The sequence below is a fragment of the Arachis stenosperma genome, chromosome 8, assembly GCF_014773155.1.
Source record: "Arachis stenosperma cultivar V10309 chromosome 8, arast.V10309.gnm1.PFL2, whole genome shotgun sequence".
NCBI classification, from domain to species: domain Eukaryota; kingdom Viridiplantae; phylum Streptophyta; class Magnoliopsida; order Fabales; family Fabaceae; genus Arachis; species Arachis stenosperma.
The window spans coordinates 48,048,461-48,070,498 of record NC_080384.1 but is presented as its reverse complement, the minus strand read 5'-3'; the positions used below and the strand labels follow the sequence as shown (position 1 = coordinate 48,070,498).

The 22,038-nt window shown below is 34.3% G+C and overlaps 2 protein-coding genes across 8 annotated transcripts; both read right to left on the bottom strand.

The window, feature by feature from the left end:
* Positions 1–8,346: 8,346 nt before the first annotated feature.
* Positions 8,347–13,227, bottom strand: LOC130943294 (uncharacterized). Of its 7 annotated transcripts, XM_057871097.1 has the most exons (10): positions 12,897–13,227; positions 12,577–12,706; positions 12,432–12,480; positions 11,925–12,027; positions 11,616–11,711; positions 11,425–11,499; positions 10,156–10,248; positions 9,928–10,037; positions 9,749–9,840; positions 8,347–9,600 (listed from the first exon to the last, which is right to left on the bottom strand). In XM_057871097.1, exons 2-8 carry the CDS (start codon positions 12,589–12,591, stop codon positions 10,010–10,012), a joined length of 459 nt encoding a protein of 152 aa, XP_057727080.1. In that variant the 5' UTR covers positions 12,592–12,706; positions 12,897–13,227; the 3' UTR covers positions 8,347–9,600; positions 9,749–9,840; positions 9,928–10,009. The 7 variants fall into 7 exon arrangements, with proteins under 7 accessions (XP_057727080.1, XP_057727079.1, XP_057727082.1 ...); XM_057871096.1 differs by lacking the exon at positions 8,347–9,600 and having other exon boundaries at positions 9,611–9,840; XM_057871099.1 differs by lacking the exon at positions 8,347–9,600 and having other exon boundaries at positions 9,611–9,840; positions 10,156–10,227.
* Positions 13,228–14,492: 1,265 nt separating this feature from the next.
* On the bottom strand, positions 14,493–20,042 carry LOC130946096 (probable terpene synthase 2). The gene is made up of 7 exons (XM_057874775.1): positions 19,870–20,042; positions 19,457–19,739; positions 18,205–18,577; positions 17,278–17,496; positions 16,347–16,485; positions 15,303–15,551; positions 14,493–14,807 (listed from the first exon to the last, which is right to left on the bottom strand). The coding sequence occupies exons 1-7, from the start codon at positions 20,002–20,004 to the stop codon at positions 14,493–14,495; spliced, it is 1,713 nt and encodes a 570-aa protein (XP_057730758.1). The 5' UTR covers positions 20,005–20,042.
* Positions 20,043–22,038: the final 1,996 nt, after the last annotated feature.

Sequence of the window (22,038 nt, the reverse complement as noted above, 5' to 3'; positions counted from 1 at the left end):
GTTTTTTAGTAGATTTTGTGATTTTAGTTGTTTATGAGTGATTTAGCATTGGAATATTGGTGGATTTTATCCCTAATACCATTGGGTAGGATAAGAATGCCCTAAATCCATATGGATTATTGATTCTTATGAATCCTAGGATTGATTTTTCAGTAATTTGTATGGTTATAGCTTGAATTAGTGTTGATTAGTGCTGAATTGAAGAATTGTAGCTCTTGGAATTAAGGTTGTGGGGCTGAAGTTTTGTGGAACTTACTTGGAATCAATTTGGTGAAATTGTACTTGTGTAGAAATCGGTTAATGTATGATTTTGATTTCCTTTAGCTAATATATGATGTGGGCAATTTAGGCTAGTGGCCTTTGAGATAGCAAGATTGAATGGGATAATGTTTAATTGAATGTAAATTGTTAGTTTGATGATGATATGGAATTTTGGATATGTGTGATTAATTGAAAGGAGATTTGATATGTATGTAAATGAAATGTGGTGTATAATGATGATGTTTGAGATTGAAATTGATTGTTGATGTTGATGTGAAGTTAAAATGATTATTGATATTGATGACAATTGAGGAGGATTTATAAGTTTTGATGATGATGAATAGATGAATAATGAATGTGATGGATATGGATAATGGTTGATAGTGTTGTTGATGATTTTGTTGGTATTAGAATTGATGAGGATTGATAAGAGTTGTGGATGTTAAGATTTGGTTGAATGAGTGGAAAAGTATATGCATGTATAAGCCACATTTGGCTTTCTTTCCTTTTGTTTCCTTATGGCATTTGGCCAAGAGAAGGAATCAAGGTAAATATTATTAAATAATGATGCTAATTGAAGGATATTTGTTGAGGTAAATAATATATATAAGATAGAAATAATATATACATGAGGTAAATAATATATATAAATAATGGATGACTGAACAACTAAGAAAGCTTGGAAGTGAAATTTCTCACCCTCTTCATCTTGTCTTGATAAGGCATTAGCTGGCTTATTGAATTTTTCTGGTCAAAATTCAATCCCAAAATTATATCCAAGCAACTTAGAAAGGTAGTGCTGCTACTCTAGGGTTAGGATCACTTGTGTCAAGAGCTCCTGAAGTCCCTGGTGGTCAGTCTTAATAGTAAATTTTTGTCTCAAAAGGTAGTGCCACCACTTGACTACTGCCTGAGTCATTGCATATAATTTCCTTACATAAGCTGAGGCATGTGCTAACCGAAACCCAAGCTTCTTACTAAAATAAGCCACAAGATGACTCTCTTGCAAAAAATTGCTCCGACAACCGTGCTGGACACGTCCATCTCAATCACAAATGGCTTTGAAAATTCGGTAGTGCAAGAACCGGTGTGTGGGTCATAAGTTTCTTTAATTGGACAAAGTCTTGGTGTGCTTCCAATGTCCAATTAAAAGCATTCTTCTTCAATAACTCAGTCAAGGAAAAAGCCAACCGAGCATAATTCGCCACAAATTTTCGGTAGTAGCCGGTTAACTCGCGGAATCCTCGAAATTGTATTACTGTTTTGGAACCAGCCACGCAAGAATTGATTCTATATTTGTGGGGTCAACTTAAACTCCAGCCCCTGTTATAACATGCCCCAAGTACTCAACTTGTTGTTGGAAGAATGAGCACTTGGATCTTTTTTTTGCAAAAAATTGATTATCACGCAAAACTTGCAATGCTTGACTCAAGTGTGCCATGTTCTCTTCCTTCGATCTGCTATATACCAGGATATCATCAAAATATACCGTAATAAAGCACCTGAAGTAAGGCTGAAAATTTTGATTCATCGTCGTTTGGAAGGTCTGCATTCGTGAGCGCAAACGACATCACGACGAATTCATAGTGACCAATGTGTCTGAAAAGTTGTATTCTCTATGTCTTCCTCCCGCATTCTAATCTAATTGTAGCCACTCCTCAGGTCTATTTTAGAAAAATAAATAGTCCCATGCAATTCATCCAATATTTCATCTATGGTTGGCATTGGAAATTTATCTTTTAGCATTATAGCATTCAAAACCCGGTAGTCAATGCAGAATCTCCAGCCTCTGTCCTTCTTTTTCACAAGCAAGACCGAACTTGAGAAGGCACTCTGGCTATACCTGATGACCCCTACCTATAGCATCTCATCAACAAGTCTTTCCATCTCTGCTTTCTAAAAGTGGGATATCCATACGGTCTAATGTACTCACCGGCGCATTCCCATGTACTAAATGAATAGAGTGATCCACCATCCTCGGCGGTGGCAACTGTATTGGCTCCTCAAAGACCCCTGCGAAGTTCTTGAGTATCTGCTGAACTTCATCATCATCAGTCCTAAGCTCCTCTTTATTGTTTCCAGAATCAACAGCCTCTAAGTGGAATAGTGACGCAATAACTTTGCTCTCCTGTAATTTTCTTAGTTCTCTACAGTTGAGGCTAGCTTCCTTTAACAACCTCTTACCTTTGAAAATCACCCAATTGCCAGAGGCCTTAAACTTCATAAACAATTCCATGTAATTTATCCGAATGGTTCCAAGCCTCATCATCTAGTATACACCTAGAACCACATCTTCTCCTTTCAAATCCAAGACATATGCATCCACTGTAAAGTCATACCCCTGCACTGAGAGAGCTAACCCCACGCATTTCACCCCGCAATGGATGGAATCCCCATTATCCACCATCACTTGCAAGGTCAGAGTTGGTGTGAGAGGAACATTCAACTTTCAAGCCACCAAACACTTTACAAAGTTATGAGTGCTGCCCTCATCAATCAAAATCAGCGGAGGATGATTCCCATGAGTGACTCGAATGCGGAGGGTTTTAGGGTGAAACTCCCCTTCCAGGGAATTGAGACTTATTCTCGGAGTCGAACGCTCATCATTATTCCCTTCATCTTCGAAATCAGAACCAGAGTCACCAGGCTCTCCCTCCGCCTTCTCTTGTAACAACTCACAGACTTCATCTTCACCCACCAAGAGTTGGTAAGCAGCTTTACAACGGTAGCCTGACGCATATTTTTCGTCACAATAGTAGCACAACCCTTTTTCTCTTCTCTCGCGGATATCAGCAGCAGTAAGTTTCTTGAATGGAATGAGGGTTATCTTGGGTGAAGGAGAAGAAGCTTGCGATACGATTGATGCAGAAGTGGCATGAGTGGAATTCTGTGTTACAGTTCTTGGGTTGGGGCTAACCGAGTTTAGGGTCTTGTTGAGGGCAAATCGAGTCGGAGCAGTGGCTGACGGATTGTACCGGATTACATTGCTCTTGGATAGGTCCAGAGTCACTGCATGTTTTTGTTCATGCATTTTAGTAATGGATACAACTTGGATGTATGAACTGGGGTGGGCCAGTAACAATTCACACTTCAAATGCTCTTGAAGTCTAGCAATGAAGAGGGCTATGATCCACTCCTCACTCAGCCCAGTCAAATGGTTGCTGAGCCCCTCAAACTGACATTGGTATTCTTCCACAGATCCTTCTTGCTTTAGCTCCTTGAGGGTGATGCGGTAGTCATAGAAGACGCTCTGAGCAAAACGAGAATTTAAGGTTTCAAGAAAGGTCTCTTAGGTGTAAGCAATGTTATTGTTGACTCCCCAACGATACCATCCGTATGCAGCTCCGACGAGATGGAAGGAAAGTACATGGATTCTCTACTCAACGGGAATGTCAAAAGTTTCAAGATACTGATAAGCTCTGAAGACCCAGTCTTCTACCCCCTGTCTATTAAACGTAGGCAAGTCGGCCACCTTCAGCTTGTGTGGCCAGCGCGGTTCCCCGCGTGGGCTTGGTGATCCCGAAATAGAACCAATCACTGATTCCTCCCTTGGCTAAATCTAATCATCTCTCTTGGTCTTTAACTTCATATTCTCACGGAGAAGTTTCTCGATGATAGTAAGCTGGGATTGTGTCTCCGCAATGCGCTCATTAGCCTTAACAAGCCTCCGACTCAACGTCGCAACTTCGTTCTTGTTAGAGAGAGCGAGCTCCTCCAACCGATTTAGGTGAGTTCCTTCCGTCGTTGTTGGCCTCTCAACGAAAGCACCAGTTGGTACTCCACTTGGTACTCCTTGGCAATGAACCAATAAAATAATTCTAGAATCAACAATTAACACAGAGAATCACAATAATAAGCAATAACATCAAATAAGAAGAACTAACAGAAATATATGTGAATTATATGGACGGTGAAGATAAGACAATAATTCCCTTTTTGAGTACGGGAGACTCCTCAAAGATATATGATATTTTCGCCATGCTTTTTGTGACTCCATTTCCTGCTATATATAACTCTCTCCACTAGGTGGTTACATAACTAACTTTTGCTATTGTCTCAAGCATTATTCCCCTGCTACGCATTCCTTCACGCTTCGTAGTCCTTCATCCAAACTGGCTGCCTCCTTTTCCTTTTGTTCTTCTGCTGCGAACTTGAATTACTCGGCCCAATCACCCCTTCATCATCCATAATTTTTTCCATTGGACCAGGATTGGTACTTGGGCTCGTATTAAGCCTCTTCTCCAATTTAACTGTTACCCAATTCTTATACACCAGACTAGATCAAAACTCTCTTGTACAAGTGTGATTTGGATTATAAGTTTTGAGTTGGAAGCAGTCTCTTACACTATTCAAGACGCAATAAATAAGACATAGACATTCATTTTGTGGATTTCATGCTTTGTTGGTTGTTATTGGAATTTGAAGTTGAGGTCCTTAAGTTCTAGCCCCAACATGCTTCATGTTACTAGTAGTTAACTGTCATGAGCTCCTCCTGTGTTCCGGTCTCAACTATTACTCCCTATGCTCCAATTTTAATGACGGCTCCCTGTGTTCTTTCATCACTTTTTGGTGAAACTCCATTAATATTATCTTGTCCAATCTCTTTAGCATTTGCCTCACTCTCCCTCTTAATCTTCTTGTAGTTTGTCTTAATCACTTCTATGTGATTGCCTATCACTACAAGAAATTATCAGAATAGCGACCGATTTAGCGGCCAATTTTTCTTGAAAATCGGTCGCTAAACCCTTAACGACCGATTCTGCTGGTTGCTAAAACCTTGGTCACTAATTTAAAAATAGCGACCAACTTCGGTCTCTAACTGTTAGCGACCAATTTTCAACCAGTGCTACCAAACTAGTACCAAACGATATTAGTCGCTAATAAAACCGGTCGCTAAATGGCGACCACTTTTTTTGTCGCTAAATCGGTTGCTGATAAAATTGGTCGCTGATGTCTAATATGAAAATCTAAAATCGATAGCTAAATCGTTCACTGTTACTGATTTTTTAATTATAGATTTTTACTAATTTCACATATACCACTATTAAAACTTGATTTTTATAAATAATTATATTTCAACAAAATATAAAAAGAATCAAACATAGATCAATTTTTCAAATAAATACAAAAAATATTCATAATATCTATATCGAAATAGAAAAGATTTTACAATATGTTAATTATTTTTGTTACAATTACAATCCTAATTGTGTTCTGATGGGGATGACCCGATATAGAACGAGGTTTACAACATTGATATTTTTAGCATCACAACATTCAATTCATATAGTAATTAGTAATTATTGTATTGACTTATAAAACACAACCCTAAAACAAGAGAAATTATAGACAATAACAATTAATTTAAGGATGAAAGAGGTTCCACAAGTCTCAACTAACATTAAGTCCCTCTTTAGCTTCAGCATCTTCAGAATCCAATTTTAATCTTGGATATGGTTTCCTTGCCTCTTTGACTATACACATGATTTATTCAACACCGGCTTGGTCGCTGCTCCTCCTCCTTCACACCTTCTTAGGCAAAACACCCAATTAAGCCAAGGAAAGCAAAATATTACGTGAATCAGCCAAGTAGAAAATTGCTTCATCAATCAACCAAACAACATCGCTATGTAATTCGAATGAGCTAAATTCGAACTACATTTGTATATAATTAGAATATACTCAATTCGAATTATACACGAACACAAATACACACTAATTCGAATCTATATGATTCGAATTACAAACAAGCATAATTCGAACTAGGTTAGTTCGAATTATACATGTGCACGCTTCCCTAAGTAATTCGAACCTAGTTGATTCGAATTACTCCCATTTTGCATCTAGTAATAATTCGAATGGGGCTCATTCGAATTACCTTGAATCTGGCTATATAAGGAGTTCGAATCCCCTCATTCGAATCACTTTTCCATTCTCATCCCCACAAAATCCCACAGAAAACGACCCTGATTCGCTCCGACAAAGACTCGATCAGAATACTCAGCCGATGGGGGACGATCCGGAAAGACTATATCAGTTGGATGGAGTTGCTCATATAGCTGGGGTCATCAACGACGAGGTAAATAGAAAGAAAATTTTGTGCTAGTGGTTTATTTGAGTTAGTGGTTTTGTAGGCGGTTTATGTTAGTGGTTTATGCTAGTAGTATTACAAGTGGTTTAGTTTAGAGATTTTGCATGCAGTTTTGTAAGCGGTTTATGTTAGTGGTTCATGTTAGTGGTTTTTGTTAGTGATTTTGTATGAGGTTTTGTTGATGACTTATGTTTGTGATTTATGCTAATGGTATTACATGTGATTTATTTTAGAGGTTTTGCATGCGATTTTGTTGGCGGTTTATGTTAGTAGTTCATGTTAGTGGTTTTTGTTAGTGGTTTTGTATGCGGTTTTGTTGATAGTTTACGTTAACGGTTTATGCTAGAGGAATTGTTTGTGGTTTATTTTAAAGGTTTTGTTGGCAGTTTATGTTAATGGTTCATGTTAGCGGTTTATGTTAGTGATTTTGCATGCGATTTATGTTAGTGATATTGCATGCGATTTTCGTAAGTGGATTTGCATGTGGTTTATGTTAACGATTTAAGCATGTGGTTTTGCTAGTAGTTTATTATGTTGGTTTAGTATGTAGTATTTGTTAGTGGTTTTCATAAGTGATTTTTGTTGGTCAGTGGTTTTGTAAGTGGTTCTAATTATGGAGTCCATGTAATGTGTAGCCCTAGCGATGCATCTCGAGCATGCGACGGCAGCAGGAATGCGACTCGATGAGAGGTACATTTCGTACTTGCAGATGGCCGGATTATACAATCTTGCGAGACTGAACGATAGATGGTTTCGATTAAATGAGCCCCTTGTCAGTGCCTTCGTCGAGCGGTGGCGTCCGAAGACGCACACATTCTACATGCCATTCGCAGAGTGCACGATCACACTTCAGGACGTGGCGTACCAGTTGGGGTTGCCAGTGGACGGACGTTATGTCAGTGGGTTCCTGACAGATTTCCATATATACATCCAAGGTGCCGTCCGGCTTGGATGTAGTTCCAGGAGTTGCTTGGCGTGTTGCGAACCAAATTCAGAAGTTCGCAATGAACTGCACTTGGTTCCAGGAGACTTTTGGAGAGGAAACAGTGAGGCGCTTTGCTCGTGCCTATATCATGATGTTGTTGGGCAACCAGCTGTTTCCCGACCAGCTGTTTCCCGACAAGTCCGGCAACCGTATTCACATCAGATGGCTACCCTACATGGCTAGGCTTGAGGAGATGGGTGGCTACAGCTAGGGTTCGACATCACTAGCATGGTTGTATCGCTGCATGTGCCAAATGGCTAACAGACACGTGGTGAAGTTAGCTGGCCTTTTACAGTTACTTCAGTCCTGGATCTTTTGGCGCTTTCCTGTAAAGAGCCAGCTAACTCACCACATGTCTGTTGGCCACTCGGCACATGCAGCGATACAACCATGCTATTGCTCCCGAACCCCAACTGTAGCCACCCATTTCCTCAACCCTAGCCATGTAGGGTAGCCATCTGATGTGAATACGGTTGCCGGACTTGTCGACAAACAGTTGGGTGTCCAACAACATCATGATATAGGCACGAGCAAAGCGCCTCACTGTTTCCTCATCGGCTCCGGCGGAGCACTCACCAAAAGTCTCCTGGAACCAAGTGCCTTTCACTACGAACTTCTGAATTTGGTTCGCATGAGATAACACGCCAAGCAACTCTTGGAAGCACACCCCAAGCCAGACGACCACCCTGGATGTATATATATGGAAATCTGCCAAACAACGACTGACATAATGCCCGTCCACTGGCAACCCCAACTGATACGCCACGTCCTGAAGTTTGATCATGCACTCTCCAAACGGCATGTGGAATGTGTGCGTCTCCGGACGCCACCGCTCGACGAAGGCACTGACAAGGAGCTTATCTAATCGGAACCATCTATCGTTCAGTCTCGCAAGATGGTATAATCCGGCCATCTGCAAGTACGAAACGTACCTCTCATCGAATCGCATCCTGCTGCCGCCGCATGCTCGAGATGCATCGCTGGGGCTACACATTACATGGACCGCATAATTATAACCACTTACAAAACCACTAACCAACAGAAACCACTCATGGAAACCACTAACAAATACTACATGCCAAACCAACATAATAAACCACTAGCAAAACCACATGCTTAAATCGCTAACAAACCACATGCAAATCCACTTACGAAAACTGCATACAAAACCACTAATATAAACCGCATGCAAAATCACTAACATAAACCGCTAACATGAACCACTAATATAAACCGCCAACAAAATCACATACAAAACCTCTAAAATAAATCACATGCAATTCATCTAGCATAAGCCGCTAACATAAACCATCAACAAAACCGCATACAAAACCACTAACAAAAACCACTAACATGAACCACTAACATAAACCGCTAACAAAACCGCATGCAAAACCTCTAAAATAAACCACATGCAATACCACTAGCACAAACCACGAACATAAGTCATTAACAAAACCGCATACAAGACCACTAACAAAAACCACTAACATGAACCACTAACATAAACCGTTTACAAAACTGCATGCAAAACCTCTAAAATAAACCACTTGCAATACAACTAGCATAAACCACTAACATAAACCGCCTACAAAACCAGTAACTCAAATAAACCACTAGCATAAAATTTTCTTTCTTCTAACCTTGTCGTTGATGACCCCGACTATATGAGCAACTCTATCTAACTGATATAGCCTTTCCGGATCGTCCCCCATTGGTTGTTGAGTATTCTGATCGAGTCTTTTTGTCAGAGCGAATCAGGGTCGTTTTCTCTGGGATTTGGTGGGGATGAGAATGAAAAATTGATTCGAATGAAGGGAATTCGAACTCCTTATATAGCCGGATTCAAGACAATTCGAATGAACCACATTCAAATTACCACTAGATACAAAATGGGAGTAATTTGAATCAACTAGGTTCAAATTACTTGGGGAAGCGTGCACATGTATAATTCGAACTAACCTAGTTTGAATTATGCTTGTTTGTAATTCGAATCGTATAGATTTGAATTAGTGTGTATTTGTGTTCTTGTATAATTCGAATTGAATAGATTCGAATTATATACAAATATAGTTCGAATTTAGCTCATTCGAATTACATAGAGATGTTATTTGGTTGATTGATGACGCAATTTTTCACTTGGCTGATTCACGTAATATTTTGCCCCACTTTCTTAGTTGATTCTTCTATCAACCTCAATTATTTCTCTAGGCAAGTTCTTCAAGAATCATGTGCGCTGTTTTATCTCCGAAATAGTAATCCTCTTTAAAAACCATCACATATAATTTATTTAATGATTAGTATACAATACAATACAATAGAATCTAACTCTAAGCATTCTATCACACATTTATAGAGTATAAAATCTCAAACTATAGTATCCAACATCTATAGACTAATATAATACTTGCCTTGGCTGGATTGGCAAGCGAGTGAGAAGATGCCTACACTCTGAAGGAAGACGCACATAATCAGGTATAGAATACTGCACGCTCATTATTCTCTGCCAACAAAGCAAGACTTTAAACTTTACAACCACTTTGTGTTGTTAATCATCATGGAAGGAAAACTAGTAAGTTATGAATAAGACCTGAACCCAATAGACTTTTTGAAGTCTTTAGGATCTTCTAGATCTTCAAATGGGTATGCTCCAACTAACATTACATACAGAGTCACCCCACATGACCAAACATCTGCAATCTGCACAATTACCAAATAGTTATCAAGACTAAAAATAATTTTAAAAGAATTGGCCGATGCTAAAAAAAAGTTAATTTCCTAATATTACTCTTTGCGAATTCCAAATAACTTTGAATACCTTTTCATCATACTCCTTTTGAGACAAAACCTCTGGAGCAATATATGCTGGTGTTCCAACTGTTGACTTAGGCTGCGAATGTAGCAATGCAGACTGCGATTTTAAACATTGATTAAGTAGAAATTTGCTACAAAACAACAGCAATAATGAAACAAATGGAAGCATATATACTTAACGGAAGCATATACAGCTAATTACCCCATATGCTCTTCAAAGAAACTCAGCTAATTACCAACCAAACTTTTGGACTCATGATTTTCTCCAGTCTTTAAACCATCCTTATTTGGTGAGTACACGATTTGTTTTAATTGATTTCATGCATATATTATATAACAATTATAAGATATTATATTTATTTAACTTTTCAAGAACTGAATTGACACATTCATGATATACATTATTTCAAAACCAAAATGATTATTATCCATTGAAGAAGCATAGCAGATAGCAGAACATGGAAAGAAAAGGAAACTTGGAATTCAAGAATGAATAAAAAGCAATGATACAAATCTAAGTTACACTGCCAATGACTCTCCACATATATATGACTATGTGCTGACTTATTCTCCCGCTGCTGTATTAGCTAGTACAACTTAATTAACAAACATAACAGATTCATAGCACTTATAACTAAACTTCACAGCTGCATTATATATGATCCCATCATTCTTTATATCCTTTATAGTTACTTATAAAAAATAATAATGCTCTGAATATGTAATAAATAGGATCTAAAATATGAGAACAGGGCCGCAATGCTACAAAAGGAAGTTAGTGGAATGATGAAGAATGTCATTAAACCAAGTAAACCTCCAACAGTTTTACTAATGATTCCACACAATGCACAGAATGCAAGGTTCATAGGTGTCCATGCTTAATTAAATGGCTTAGTTAAAAATAAAAAGAATTAGGCCGGATTTGGGTTCAGCTCAACTCATCCCAACTAATCAGCCCATTTACACTAAAAATATCATAAAATGCTCAACCATTTCTAGTATAAAAGACCACTACCTAGTCATTAAAAAGAAGCCAAGATATTGATGGAAATAATTAAAATATAATAACCAAGATATTGATGGAAATAATTAAAATATAATAACCACAATGGTCTTTTTATTCTTGGAAATAATTAAAATATAAATCTCCTAAAAGCAAATCATTGGTGCAACCACATTGGCTAGCCCTAAATGATCATTATTCATAATCAAAACATAAGGCTAAATACATTAAAATTTAGGATGGCAGGGTGAAAATTGAAAATGAACCTACCCATAGGCACCACATGATATGGCTGGGAATGCTATATACTGAATGCTGTTCTCTTTTGCAACCTTCAAGCTATTTCTGAAACCAATTTCAGAATACAATGTCACTGAACCAAAACACAAAAAGGATGAAACTTACTCAGATTAAAAACTGAAACAAAATATTTGCACAGAGAATGGCTTTACAAAACCTACATGTACGCATTTGCCAGAGAGGCAGCTGGATTATTATCTGCATGGTAAATTGGTCCAACGGTATGAATAACATGAGAAGCTGGGAGCTTGAAACCTCTGTGAAGTGCACATGAACGAAGAAAAGAGTTTATAATAAATAACCAAAAGAAGTTATAGTATCACAATTCACAAGTATAACATAAGTGCTATTTTGTTATTACCATATATTCCCTTTAAAGCAAAAGCCGTTTTTGCATACTTTTTATTGCCTAATTTTCACAAGTTTAAGCTTCATTTTAAACATGCTTTCTAAATGTAATAAGAACTGACGGCGTGATCCTTGCTTCCCCTGTTGGGCAGCGGATTCCAGGCCTGACTTCTGGAACCTTGAGGCAAGCTTGAAGAAGATCTGGGCCTGCAGCTCTATGTATAGCTGGAAGTCACATAAAATGGTGTCATTCGTAGCTAGTTTGCTAGATTAATTCTTACCAAAAAGTATGAAAAACTCATCGTTGAAACTTTAAGGATTCAATTTGAATGCAACTGAAAAAGTTTTGCATTATCGTCCAATCACAAACAACTGCATATGTAGTTGGACTTTTACCCAAGCTATTTGAATAGTCGTGCAAACCTAAGTATTCAATTGGAAAATAGTTTTACACTGTCTATACATAAGTACTCAATTCTAGATGCTGAAGCAAAAATGATGAATTTGCCATTCCATTCTTCTTCTTCAACATTTTCAAATTTCAGGGAGCATATTTGAGAACAATAACTTAGACGCGTTCAAAATCTTTCTAAGCTTCTAAAATTAAAAAAGAAAAAAAATTCAGTTACCTCCGTCAGCTCCACCACCTCCAAGCATTCTCTCATTGGCAGGATTCACCTTGCACGAAAAAAATTCGCAATAGAAAAAAGAAAAATCATAGTAAAAATCAAACAATTATATATGCTTGTGGGACTAGAAATTCAGAACAAATACCTTCAACAGCATCATCTATACGATCCTGGCCTTAACATTATGGTATTGTATCTATGAATTCGGACCAAACCTTCATGCATTAAATCACCCACTGCTTTCAGACGCACATCACGTTCTGTTTCGTCTACACCTTGAGAAATCAGAAAGAAACAAAGAATTACAGGATCAGTTGCATCTAGAATTTGAAGCCGAGACTGCTCATTCGCGAGAAGGTGGACTATGTACTCGCGCTGATTAGAAACATTATCCTTCTACCAGCAACAAATGATCGTTATTTGAGGCTTCAGAATAACAAATAAATTAGTTTGAGAAGAAGTTACCGGAGAGACTGTTGTTGTTGTTGCCGGAGAAGAAGTTACCAGAGGAGGTGGCGGTGAGAAATGAACAGCGCGACAAGGAGCAACAGCCGATCTGGACGGCAAGGTGACGATCTGCAGCAGTGGAGTGAGCAGAGGAGGCGGCACGACCAGAGGAGGCGACGGTGAGGAAAGAATGGCATGACAATGAAAAAGTCAGATTTGGACGGCGATGAAACGATCTGCGAACTCAGACGACGCCAACGGTGACGAGACCTCACCTTAGGAGACGGTGCGGCGAAGAAGAAGACGGTGCTGTGTCGGTAAGTGTTTGGAGAAGATGAATGGTGTGGGTGAATTGAGTTAGGGTTTGGAGGTATTTCAGTAACTATATTATTTAATTTGAATTGGTGACCGATTCATCGATCATTGCATTAGCGACCGAGTTAGCGATCAAATAATTTATTATTTTATTTTTTTATTGGTTACAAAATCGGTAGCTAAATTAAAAAATAATGACCGATTTTATGACAAAAAATTTTAAACAAGTTATTTCTCTTGTTTTGGTTGCTAATTCGATCGCTAAATTAAAAAATAGCTATCGATTTAGCGACCAACTTTATTCTGGTTGTATAATAAATTTGTTGGTCGCTAATTCGGTTGTTATTAGTGACCAATTATGTTGGTTGCTAAAATCGGTCGCTGTCTTAACAATTAGCAACCGATTTAGCGACCATTGCCTTAGCGACCGAATTAGTGACCAGACAAATTTTCACCTTATTTCTCTATTGGTCACCAAATTAAAAAATAGCAATCGATTTTGTGACCAAAAATCCCAAAGTAGTTTCTTCTCTTGTTTTGGTTGCTAATTCGGTCACCAAATTTGAAAATAGCGACTGATTTAGCGACTAGCTTTCTTCTAGTTGTATAATAAACTTATCGGTCGCTAATTCGGTTGCTACTAATGACCGATTTTGTGGGTCACTAAAATCGGTCATTGAATATAATTTAGCAATCGATTTTTTTTCTGTTCCTAAAAATTTTATATCGGTCGCTAAATCAGTCACTATTAGCAACCAATTTTTTCTGTCGCTAAAATCGATCGCTATTCTAATAATTTCTTGTAGTGTATGTTGTAAGATGACTTAGGTGACTATTGAAGGGTCAAATTTTATCTCTGATAAGCAAAAAAATAGATATTCTAGCTTAAAATCTTTTTATATTTGTGATAGCATAATTTTTCTAATAATGAATATTTTTTGAGATTGATTTGTCTTATAATAAATAATTTTGGGGATTAATTTGCCTGACAATAATATTTTAAAGGACCAAATTAACTGTAATTTATTTATAAACTAATTTGTCTTTTTCGTATATATGAGACGTGATAACTATGCAATATAATTTTATTAGGAGTTGACGAAACAAAGTGAACCAAAAACCAATATGATTTATAAAGTTAATAAATATTGGAGACTAACGAGTTAATTAATTTTAGTTGAAGATTAAAGTGTTTAATCCAAAAAAATTTTAAGAACTAAAATAAACAAATACTCTATATTAAATAAGAAAATTCTCTTACAATTTTATTAGATTTTGTTTAGGCATATATAAAAGGTTTCATATCTTTTTTCTCATATTATCGATTGGCACCGGATCAACAAGCAAAGCTTCAATGCATTTCTTCATTTTTCCTTCAGCATGAGTGTAGCAATCTTCATCTTTGTACATCACATCCATAAATCGTGCCATGTTCACAACACGCGTAAGAAATAACATTGGAACTTTGGTTGGCTTCAGGCATTCCTCATTTATATCCTTCCAAGCATCTGTAACTCCCTTTTGCAATTCTTGAATGACTTTTTCTTTAGATACACCATAATCTCTCATATAGCATTCTATTATTGAAGTAACATGTTCTCTTTTCTGTTCAAACTGTTCAATGAAATTTAGCTTTTAAAATAACTTTCACATGACTAAATATAATAAGAAAAAAATTCAAAAAAAATTATACATTAAAATTCAGTTATAATATAAATTGAACTTTCAAAAAATACAATATGCACACAAAAATCAGCACTATATATTTTTGTATAGCGAAAATATTTGAAATTCAATTCAAAATAGTTCAAAGTTTTTTTATTATTTTATATTTTTTAATTATTATTAAAATAAATGAATAATTTTAAATATAATAAATATATAATTATAAATACATATATAAAATTTTAGATGTTAAATTAAATAAAATAAATTTAAATTATTATCTTTTTAGTATTATTTTTTGTATAAATACATATATTTTTAAATTTATATTTAATGTATATTTTATATTTTAATATATATTGTATGCGAATAATTAATTATTATATATACCTAATATGATAGTTAAACTTTTATGTTGTGTTTGTATATTGCACATAAATATACCTCATTAGAGACAATGTCATCCATGAACCTGCAAATAATTGTGGAAGCTGTAACAATTTTGGGTTTACTTGTTACCCATTTGAAGATGTCTTCTATGGCGATATCTCCCATGCCAATGTAAGAACTTGTCACGAGGAATGGATAAGCAGATGATAATGTTGATATCTGAATGTACTCTGCCATTGTTGGTATATACTTGTTATTCAACCATTTGGCCTCAGTCATATAGGCCTGGGTTGTCTTCTGAAGCTGCCATTCCACACGTATTATATTACAAAATCATTATTACTAATTTTTTAAGGTATTTTTTAACTCAATAAATTTAAAACAAGTGAATTACCCATTTAACTAAGACGGAATTTAAATTTTTAATATTTATTTATGCAGATGAGTAAATTAATCCTTCAATCAATTTAAAATCATATAAAAAATACTTTAATTTTTTATAACAAATTCTAATTAAATAATAAAAAATATATACATAGAAATTAAATTATTTTAATATTTATTTATTTTTTATAATATTAAAATAATAACATATTAAATAAATTATATATTAGTGTGAATATTTTGTATATTTTATTCATTAATTTATTTTAAATACATATATAAAAATATCATAATAAATCATCTATATTGTTCATGTTACATTCTTTATAATAATAAATGATAAAAATTAGAATTTTAGTTATTATAAATGATATTAAAAATAAAATTATTATTTTTAGTAGATTTTTTTATTTTAATATATCATTTATTAATAATTTTTTATTAAAAATAATAATAATAAATAATATTATAAATTATATAATACAATATTTAATTTTTGGCCTCCTCTTCTTAGATTCGCTCTGACTGGAGTTTGGCTCTAAGAGATCTCAATGGAATAAATTTGATCGGTCGTCCTATGATATATATCTCATAAATTTTGCAAATGTTATCAAAATTAAAATGAATAATACTTGTTATTTTACAGAGTTGGATCGATGCACTTCACAAAACAAATATAATATATTTTTAAGAGGTTAAAAAAAAGGGTCTTACTTCTTTAATGGAATATTTAATGCAATATGCTCTTCCTTGTTTTTCAAGTTCTCGTTCTACTTCTTCAAAACTTTTGAGGAGAGACTCATAAATTAATTTCATGTATTCGGGAAGATCATCCAAGGAGCTAATATCCCACCTGTAATGTATCCCACCATGAAAAAACTTTACAAGTTAGAAAAGTTTGATAGTTCACCATCAATATCCACAAATTTCGTGACCATTAATTCCAAATTAACTTTCAAATTTTAAAATTAATAAAGGCATGATATTTTCATTAAAAGCTCAAATTTTGAACATTCTATGAAATTTTCATTCAATTCCTTCAATTTTATTTTCTCTTCCAATATTTCAGTTTTTACGATCACCATCAATTAGTTGGACTTTATGATGTACGAATACGGACATGGATATGAGATACAATACGATACGGAATACACCGACACACAAATTTTAAAATCTTATAAGCACGCATACATGTAAAATATAAAGTATTTTTTTTAGATAAATTATAATAATATTTTAATATTTTATTGATATTAAAATATAAATTAATTTTTTAATTATTTTTAATGTCTTAATTTAATTATATCAAGTATTTAAAATATTTTTTGTTTTAATAAATAATAATATATACTATATCTGAATTTATTTTAAAAATATATGTTAAAAATAAGACTGGACACGCTGATACGTGATGGTATTAGGTGTGTCCAAGTGTGTCCGGAAAATAATTTTTTATTTTTTATTAAGACACGGTTGAACATAGCAGACACGCGTGTCGGACGAATACCGATGAGTGTCGTGTCCGAAATGTATCTGATACGCAAATATGAAAACTCAGCAAAGTGCCTGTAATTCATAAATTGGACTCAAAATATCAGCTACCTAGCATAAAAAAATTAGTATCTATTTATAATTTTTAACCAACCTTTCAATTGCCTCCGTGAAAAGTTTTAGTTCATCTATAGTTCCATAAGCATCATATGTATCATCAATAATTGACATAAGAGCAAATAATTTTATCAGCATTTTTCTAGCTTGAGAATATTGAGGCTCAAAATAAACCGCCAAAATCCAGTTACAACATTCTACAAGCCTATCTCGAGCATATGGTAGTTTTACAGCAACATTAAGCTCCTTCCACCACCTAAAATTAAAGGACAAAAAGTCAAAAACACAATAACAATGTTATAATTATGGTGTGGTTAGTTAAATAAATAAGTTTAACTTTGATAATACTGGAGAAACAACAACTCAAAATTATTTTATTTAACTTAATATTTATAATTTTATACATATAACATCTATAATTACATAATTATTATATCAAATATTACTTAATTATTTTAGCAGTAATTAAGGAATGCAAAAAAAAAGGTAATAGTTAATGTTAAAAAAAATAAGAGAAAGCAGTAAAAAAATGATTTGTATATATTCAAGTTGTATAAAATAATACAATATATAAAAAGGCATTAATAGATAATAAGAGAATCAAAATCATAAAGACATAATATCCTATAATATATAAATATTTAAATATGTTAAATAATTTTAATCAATGTTAATTAATCTTAATATATTCTATCAGTTAAGAAATACAAAAGGAGATAACTTGAAATTTATTTTTTATTGTCTCCTAAATATTTTTATAAAATATATCAACAGTTAACTTATACTATAAACGTTTAACAAAAATAAAATAAACTAACACTTAATATATATCTAAACTAAACATTTTGATTTTTGAACTTTTGTAGAAGAGTATAAACATTTAACCAAGATGACTATTTTGATAGGAATTTGAAAACTTATTTAACAAAGTAGGATGGTTTTGTGGTTAAATTAAAGAGCTTACTCGGTAATGTTGCCAACTTCTTTTCGATGCAAATTTTGTAGGAAATTAAAATCTAATTTTGCAAGAGTGAGGAGAGTGTGATTATGGGTCGGATCTTGTTCATATATTGAAATAAAACGGCGTGCCTCCAATCTCGGCAAACCTCGGTGTAAAGATTGCTTTAAACTATACTTCACTTGTGCTGCAAGAGAAGGCTTCAATTGGGTTGCAATGGATTCAAGTTGAGTGGAAGTGAATGCATAAGCTTCATCTAATATGTCTTCTCCATGAATTCTGAGATGAGATGCTTCATACAACTCTAGCAATCCTTCCACATCCTTCACAAGTTTTTCACTAAACTTTCCATTCTCATCCTTGTATTTGTTGAACACATCTAGATATTGTTCCATACAACAATCAAAATATTTAAGAAAAAGTTTAAAAAGTCAATATTAATTCAGGAACTAATTTAAAAATCAACCAACAACAATTAGAAAGAAATGAACATTAAGAAGAAACAAAGAGTTAAATCTTAAAGTAGTCTCTAAAGTTGTGCTCGAATTTTAAAGTGGTTCTTCAAGTTAATGGTTACTCAATTTTATCATCGAACTTGCACTCCGAAACTTATACTAATCTCTAAGATGATTTCTATTTATCAAAATCTTGAAAACAACGTTATTTTGTATTTATTAAAAAAAAAAAACACGCTAAGCCACAACCCTTTCCCGAACCTTCCCTTTCACTTTCCCTTCCCCATCAATCTCAACCTGAGGCCTTTTTCTTTCCTTTTTCCTTCCCCTCTCCTTTCTCTTTCACTTCTATGTAATTGCCTATGTTATAGTAAATAGTGAGACCAAGAAGAACTGAAAAAGGTTTTTTGAACTATTATAAGATGATTTAAGTGACTGTGCAATTAAAAGTCAAACTTTATCTTTGATCAACAAAAAATAAATATTCTAACTTAAAATTTTTTTTATATTTATGATAGGATAATTTTTCTAATAATTTTTCTGGAGCTATTGCTCCATACAACAATCAAAATATTTAAGAAAATGTTTAGAAAGTTAACATTAATTTAGCCAACTAATTTAGAAATTAACCAACAAGTAGAAAAAATAAACATTAAGAAGAAATAAGTAAAACTAAAATAATAATTAAAAACATCTAAAACGTTAAAAAGAATATTTGAAAGTAAAATAAAGTAAAACTAATTTAGATTATTTTAAGCCAAAATATAAAAGTAACATAAAAAGAATAGGTATAAGGAATATACTTGGTGAAACGTGATATCCTTGTTGCCTTAATAACCTAAAAAGCAAAGCAAGTAAGCGAAGGTTATCTTCAACAATTATTATTTCTCCATTTTTGGTATAATTCTTGTGAATTTGTTGCAGCACTTCTTCAATCTCGCTTTCAAAGTGATAATGAATCCCCAAACGACAGATTAAATCAATCAAGTTAACTACTTCTGCAATGGGCTTTGAGGCATCAACAAGCATTTTGACAACTTGTTTCTTCAGTTTTTCAATTTGTGCCTTCGTTTCATCATCAAATTCCTGCATTACATCCATATAAAAGATATAGCTAAGTGCAGGAAATTATATCATCACTTGTATAAAAGGCTATTATATTGATTATTATTGCATTTGCATGCATGATGAACAATATAGAGAGATAGATATATACCATGGATTGTGAAGCATATTGAAGGAAATAATCCTTCCAAATACTAGGATGATAATTTGCAGTGTTTCGATCAATCATGTTGAATTTTGCATCAGGTTTGAAGCAATCAAGTACTGTAGTGTTAGTACTAGACATCCTTTATTTCTTGATCAATATTGGATTCTATGTTATAACTTTTATCATGCCTACTCATATATATATATAGGAAAAGTTTGTGGTAGAGAGAAAAAGGATATATACATGTGTGAATAGCTGCCTTTGCTTATAAGATGATGAATAGTACTATGAGAAATACATCCTCTCAATTTTTTTTTTAATAACTGATGGAGTAAAGTGTGATCTATCACTATTAATTTTATAAGTGGGACCAAGAATAAATATGAGAGAGAGCAATGAAGGGTTAGAAACATGGTTCTGAAAACCGAACCGAATCGGCTGATTCAACTAGATTAACCAAAAACCGGTCAGCTAGCTGGTTCGAATAAGCCTAGAAACCGTCAAACAAAAAACCGGTAAAAAACCGGTCGAATCGGCGGTTAATCGGTGAATTGAAAACCGGTTGGCTTTTTACGGTTTTCAAAGGTTTAAAAAAAAAAAAACAAACCCTCCATATAAAAGCCCAGCTACCCCCTTTCTCTCAGAAGAAAACCCTATTTCCCCTTTCTCTCTCCCTTTGAGTTCCACGCCGCCACCACCCCCTTTGAGTTCCAGCGCCGCCACCACCAACAGTAGCGTCACCTTCTCAGCTTCTCTGTCCTCGTGGTGCCGCCAAGCTTGCCTCTGTCCTCGTCATCGTTGGCCACCCCTCATCTACTGGGAGCTGTTGTTCTCGTCGCTGTTTCTGTCCTCATCGTGTCGTCAAGCCACTTCAGTCATTGTCATCGTCGGCCTTCCTGAACTCGTCTCTGTCCTCGACGTTTTTGCCCGTCTTTGCCCTTTCTCTGTCGAGCTCACAGTGCAGTTCGAGTATTACTTTCTGCCGCCGTGGACTCTTCGCCGTTTCATTCTGCCGCCATAGAAAATTACACAGTTCGATTATGTTGCTCTCCCTCTTTCTTGAGTTATTCGATCGGTAGTTCAATTTGTTTTTTTATTTTGTTAATTATAATGATTATGATTTGCTGTTTTTATATTCTGAATTCTGATGGTTGGATAGATTAAATTCTGATTGTTGTAAACTGAAGAAAATATGGTTGCTGCTTCATTTGATTTTCATTTTTTTTTTTTGTTACTTTTGGAGTATTTTTGTTAATGGTTGTTGGTACCTTGTTGAAGTTTTTAGAATAATTCTGTTGATTTTAAAAAATTAAATTATACATTGATGCCAATAACTACAACAAGTTTTTTTTTTCTTTGAGATAATGTACTTCATAAGAATTTTTAAAGAATTTAAAGGTATATTTTTTATGACTGAAGTTTTATTTTGTTATGTGTAATTTATACCGAGTTTATTTAGTTGAAAATTTATTGAATTTAAATATTAAAAATGATATATTAATTTTTTATAATTTTATTTTATATTTAATTAAACCGGTTGAACTTCGGTTGAATCACAGTTAGACCACTGAACTGTTGAACCGGTCATTCTATTGGTTCATTGATCGGTTCGGTTTTCGCAACCTTGGTTAGAAATCACACTTTACACTTTCAATTTTTTTAACAATTGAGAGGGTCCATTCCCGAATAAAACATAATATATTAAGACACAAAATTTAGTAGGGATGTTCATGGATCAGATTCGATTCGCATATCCACGGTGTTTATCCAAATCTAATCCAAAAATTGCAGATATGGATCTGATCCGCAAGGCTGTCGGGTCGGGTTCGCACATAATCGAATCAGATTGAGGACTTTGTGTAGGTATCCGCATATCCGCGTATCCGCAAAAATAAAGAAATAAATAAGTAAATATTTTTTTATATTTTATTTTAACTAATAATTATCATATATGTTGTATTATTTTAATTTATTATTTAAAAAGAGTATATTTAATATTATTTTAAGAGTAAACATATTTAAAAGTATAGAAAAAATGAATTTTATTGATATTTTTTAATAAAAATAAGCTTTTAAAGATATTTTTTGTATTTTGCGGATATATCCGACATCCAATCCGATCTGATCCGATGATTTTAGTGCAGACCAGATCGAAATTTTGGCCATATCCGA

Excerpts from the sequence above, each read along its gene's own strand:
- LOC130943294 (XM_057871097.1), bottom strand. Across the intron at positions 11,500-11,615 it reads TCTCTGGCAAATGCGTACAT|AAATAGCTTGAAGGTTGCAA; the intron begins GTAGGTTTTGTA and ends AATTGGTTTCAG. Across the intron at positions 10,249-11,424 it reads ATATCATGTGGTGCCTATGG|TCTGCATTGCTACATTCGCA; the intron begins GTAGGTTCATTT and ends TTAAAATCGCAG.
- LOC130946096 (XM_057874775.1), bottom strand. The coding sequence starts at position 20,004 with ATGTCTAGTACTAACACTACAGTACTTGATTGCTTCAAACCTGATGCA. Across the intron at positions 19,740-19,869 it reads AATATGCTTCACAATCCATG|GAATTTGATGATGAAACGAA; the intron begins GTATATATCTAT and ends GATGTAATGCAG. Across the intron at positions 16,486-17,277 it reads TTCACGGAGGCAATTGAAAG|GTGGGATATTAGCTCCTTGG; the intron begins GTTGGTTAAAAA and ends GATACATTACAG.